The sequence below is a fragment of the Entamoeba dispar genome, genomic scaffold, assembly GCF_000209125.1.
Source record: "Entamoeba dispar SAW760 scf_1105229463467 genomic scaffold, whole genome shotgun sequence".
NCBI classification, from domain to species: domain Eukaryota; phylum Evosea; order Mastigamoebida; family Endamoebidae; genus Entamoeba; species Entamoeba dispar.
The window spans coordinates 1,453-6,023 of record NW_001855707.1 but is presented as its reverse complement, the minus strand read 5'-3'; the positions used below and the strand labels follow the sequence as shown (position 1 = coordinate 6,023).

General features: G+C 23.9%; 2 protein-coding genes across 2 annotated transcripts, besides 7 other annotated features; one reads left to right on the top strand and one right to left on the bottom strand.

Moving 5' to 3' along the window:
• Positions 1–94: 94 nt before the first annotated feature.
• Positions 95–871, top strand: EDI_157720 (uncharacterized protein; the record flags this gene model as incomplete). The annotated part of the gene is made up of 1 exon (XM_001740979.1): positions 95–871. The coding sequence occupies one exon, from the start codon at positions 95–97 to the stop codon at positions 869–871; it is 777 nt and encodes a 258-aa protein (XP_001741031.1).
• Positions 872–1,547: 676 nt separating this feature from the next.
• Positions 1,548–1,574: a sequence feature (AT_rich).
• Positions 1,575–1,594: 20 nt separating this feature from the next.
• Positions 1,595–1,623: a sequence feature (AT_rich).
• Positions 1,624–1,627: 4 nt separating this feature from the next.
• Positions 1,628–1,668: a microsatellite.
• Positions 1,669–1,934: 266 nt separating this feature from the next.
• Positions 1,935–2,068: a sequence feature (AT_rich).
• Positions 2,069–2,183: 115 nt separating this feature from the next.
• Positions 2,184–2,300: a microsatellite.
• A 95-nt stretch (positions 2,301–2,395) lies between these two features.
• Positions 2,396–2,437: a sequence feature (AT_rich).
• A 73-nt stretch (positions 2,438–2,510) lies between these two features.
• Positions 2,511–2,536: a sequence feature (AT_rich).
• Positions 2,537–3,280: 744 nt separating this feature from the next.
• EDI_157710 (uncharacterized protein) lies at positions 3,281–4,330 on the bottom strand (the record flags this gene model as incomplete). The annotated part of the gene is made up of 1 exon (XM_001740978.1): positions 3,281–4,330. One exon carries the CDS (start codon positions 4,328–4,330, stop codon positions 3,281–3,283), a length of 1,050 nt encoding a protein of 349 aa, XP_001741030.1.
• Positions 4,331–4,571: the final 241 nt, after the last annotated feature.

Sequence of the window (4,571 nt, the reverse complement as noted above, 5' to 3'; positions counted from 1 at the left end):
TCTTTGTCGTGTTAATCGTGAAATTGAAAATAGAATATTGACAGAGTATTTTCATATTTCACAATCTCATCTTCAAGAATTAAAGAAAGCCTCAATGAATCAGAACAATGTAATAACATATTTAGATGAACTTGAGAATGATGAACTATTCCAATATTGTATGCTCATCAAAGGAACACAACTCAAAAACATTCTAATTGAAAAGAAAAAAGGGTTGTTTGAAGGCAAAGAATCTATTATTGATGAAGCACTTAAACAGGTTGAAGTTAATGAAATTAAAAAGTCTATTGATTTGAATCTAGTTTTACAACTTGTTCATTCTTTAAGAAATAATACTAATCAGACTTCTCATTGTGAAGAACAGACAGATTCAATCATCTCAAAAGATATCAAAAAGGCAATTATGAGATTAACTGGCACTCAGTATTGTGAGGAGATTAAAGATTTTAATTGTTTTAATGATAAAGAAGCATTCTTAACCCAATTAGTTAAAAGAAATAATATTTGTATTTTATGGAAAGAAGAAACTGGTGAAGTCTTTGGTGTTTATATTCAAGAAGAAATTAGTGCAGAATTACCTCTCGGGTTTGACAATTATGTCTTATGGGTGAAAGGTGAAGATGCTGATTTAAAAGTATTACTTCTAAATCAGAAGTTTGGTGTTGACGCAATGATCAGTTTTGTTGATGATGATAATTGGATCAAGATAACAGGAAAGAATGGTCTTGACATGGTGTTTTGTTCTAACGGCACAAATGAATGCTCACTATCTAACGTCCAAACTTCATTTTATATTGATGAAAACCACCCAATCTGTTCTCGTTCTTCATTTAAAATATCTAATCTTTATCTTCTTCATCTTCACCACTAATTTATTATTTTTGTTTTATTCTTTACTGTTCTTAATCTGTAAAACTGACAACCTAACTAGAGGTGAATAGATGAATATGTAAAAAAAGAGATAAGAGGGTGACTGGCTAATTCACGACAATAAACGTATTTATTCTAAATAATATTAGTCTAACAAACAAAAAAGTAGAATAATAACAATTTAAATAGCAAATACAAAGACTTATATAAAAATCAGTGAAAGTGAAAAATTAAACTATTAAAATGACATGAAAAAACAAAGGTAAAGAAGTACTATAAAAATATGAATATTTTAATTGATTAACAGAGTGAATATTATTGATAACCAATGAAATAAAATAATCATAAATAGGTTTTTAATGAGAGCTAAGGATAACAAGAAAATTTCAAAAATTAAGAACTTAATGACTTGTCATAATAGAATAAAACATATCTTTATCCTTCATTATTATTTGTTTTTCTAATTCTAGTAATTAACTAGTTTATTTGGATTCATTATTTATTCTATTTTCATATTGGAACTATTTTTAATTTGAAGTGATATGTGTATAAAGAAATAATAAAAGAAAATCAAATTATAGCCAAATGCCATTTTTATAAGAGGGAATGAGAAATAAAGTTATTGGAATTAATAACTAGAATAGTTTACACTAAATTGAACTATTACTAATGAAATGAATATTATTATTTATTTTTTATTAAAACTGGTATGTTCATAATCATCTTATTTTATATAAAAATTAATCAAATTATGTTTAATAAATAAGTAAAATAAATCGATAAATAATCAAAGAAATATTGAATATTTTATTATAACAAATTTCATTTGTTATTATAGAAAATAGTAAAGAATAAAATAAAGAAAAGTTTATGTTCTAATATAATAAGCCAATGGATAATTATTTCAATATATTAATAAATAGAATCAAAACTAAAATATAATGATAGGGATATATTAAAAACAACTGATATGAATATAATAAAGATATTAATAAAATAACGAATTAAGGAATAATGAATAAAGTATATTTGACAATAATAATAATTTGAATTATGAACAGAACTTAATATCATTATAAAATAATTTATAATAATAATATAATTAAACATAAATATTTATTTTTTATATTTTATTATTTTCTTTATTTTTTGTTTATCCTAGAATAATAAATATTAACTAAATATTAACTTAATATTTCACGGTATTCTATTTTATTATTTATTGAATTATAAAACAGAACAAATGCTGTAAAATAATAAAATAAAGGGTTTCAATATTTTTCTTTTTCGTTAACAAGATGCTGAGATATGGTATGATAATAAAAATAAATAGAGGAAAAGAAATGAGAATCAATTATCAATTTAAACTAAAAGAATAAAATGAAAATAAAGAATAGAATATATTTAAAAAGAAGAAAAAAAAATACAAAACACTTGATGATATTTGTATTATTTATTGTATTTAATACTTCAATAGATATCATTTTATGTATGGACTAATGAGTTAAAGATGTTAGTAACCATCAAAATATTATTTTAATTTTTAATTTAAATAAAAATATTAATAGTGCTGATAAATCAAGATGTATTGAATATAGAAAAGGAAGAGCTTTGAAATGATATAATAAAGAAATAGATACATAATAATATTATTAAATATTATAATGAGTAATTATGACAAAGTAATAGAGGAATAAGGTAATAAAGAAGTATTAGGATTAATGAAATATTATTTCTATAAATAGTAAGAATCTAGGATGGTATTATTTCAAGTAAAGATATTGAAAATGTTGAAAATCATTTTTATTCTACTAATATTAAACAAGTGTTTAATGTATTTTTATACATTTTAAAGGTGAATATGTATATAAAGAATCAAAATATAAAGAAGCACTATGTAGAGAAGAAAGTGGTAAGAAGAACCATGGTTAAGAAATATCTGAAAAAAAAAACACAACTAAATAGTCAATGACCAGCACAACCACAAAACACTACCAACAAGTCCAACAATAATTGAACAAAGTAAAACAAGACAAACAAATGAATCAGAAACAACAAAACAACAAAAGTTAATAAAGGAACTCCGGTTATATCAAATGGAGAATGAAAGGGACAAAATAAACAAGGTCAAGAAAGTATAGGAAAGAATAGTCTAGATGGATCCAGTACAATGGGACCTGGAGTGAATGAACAAGACATAGCAAGTAGAAAAGAGAATAGGGACATAATATAATCAAGACAATTTTCCACAGGAACTATTCTTGATATTTAATATTATGAAAATGCTAACTCATTATGAGAATGAAACAAAGAACTCAGAAAAAAATGTATGAGTTAAAAATTAGAGAATAACAAAGAAAACAATAATAATCAAAGAATTTTGTAATGATATAATGAGTTTATATCAAATTCAATATAGATAGAAATAAGGATTTTTGGAAACAATTTTATGTCTAATAATTGGGGAACACTTAGTCCCTCTTACAAATAATGATTTTTCTTTTTTATTATAATAACAACCATTTCTCATATCAAAACAGAACATTTGATCACAAGTAGCCATGGTAACATTTAATGAATTGAAATATCCAGCAAAATACATATGGTTTAGTAAAGATTGATCATATCCCCATATATGAACTCTTTGATAATCGAATTGAGAAGTATAAATTTGAAGTAACTGAAGAACCTTTTCAGTGCCACCAAAAATTGTTCCAGAATTAATAATTCTTGTTTTATTTGCGGCGTATAATTCTGCAACATCTTTACCAACACTATCACTCATCCATCTTTTATTAACACGTATGTCCAAAGTAAAACATCTTAGAATACCACGGTTATTTCGAGTACATTCATAACTTAAATATAATTGTCTATCTGAAAACGTAGCAAATCCATCAGCAAAGAAAAATACATCTCTTAGATCAGCAACAAACACTCTATCATATTTTTCTTTGTTTTCTTCAAGATATTTTTGTATCACAATAAATCTTAGAACTGCTCCATTGTATAATAAATCACTTTTCACTGGAACAACTTCAACCCCTTTTGAATTCATTAATGAAGTGAAATTGGCTTCTGGAGCTTCTCCACATAATAACAAAATTTTTGTGGCATTTGGAATTCCATTTTGATTTATTGAAAGGGTATTTATTATAACTTCTCGTTGTTTTAACCATTTTTGTTTATCAGGAAAATATCCTCCATAAATTAACAAATCTCTTTTATTGTTCGGTTTATATTTAAATGGCTTTCCACATTCTTCATCATAATTAAAATGAGATAAGTCTAATAGTTTGTCTTTATATGTTGATCTAATTTTTTGCTTCATTATTATTTCTTTATTCAATCTAATACCTTTATTTGATTGATTAACAATCATATAAACAATACTCATAATAACAATTAAAGAAAAAGTCATCATCCCAATAATATAGAAAACAGAAAATCTTGTAGACATAATTATATTATTAAAGATTCAGATTTGAAGAATCTTTTTATACATTAAAGAAAGGGTTCTGGTTCTTTTTTTTCTGAATCCACTTCTCTTAAAAGTTATTCATGTTGGATATCAATATTTTATTTTCATAGCAAAATTACATACTAAACAATTTAAGTTATAAGGTTAATTGTATTATTTGTTTTCTTGAAACAATTTTGAACATTGTATTGAAAAAATGGAAGTAATATTCTGGAAATAA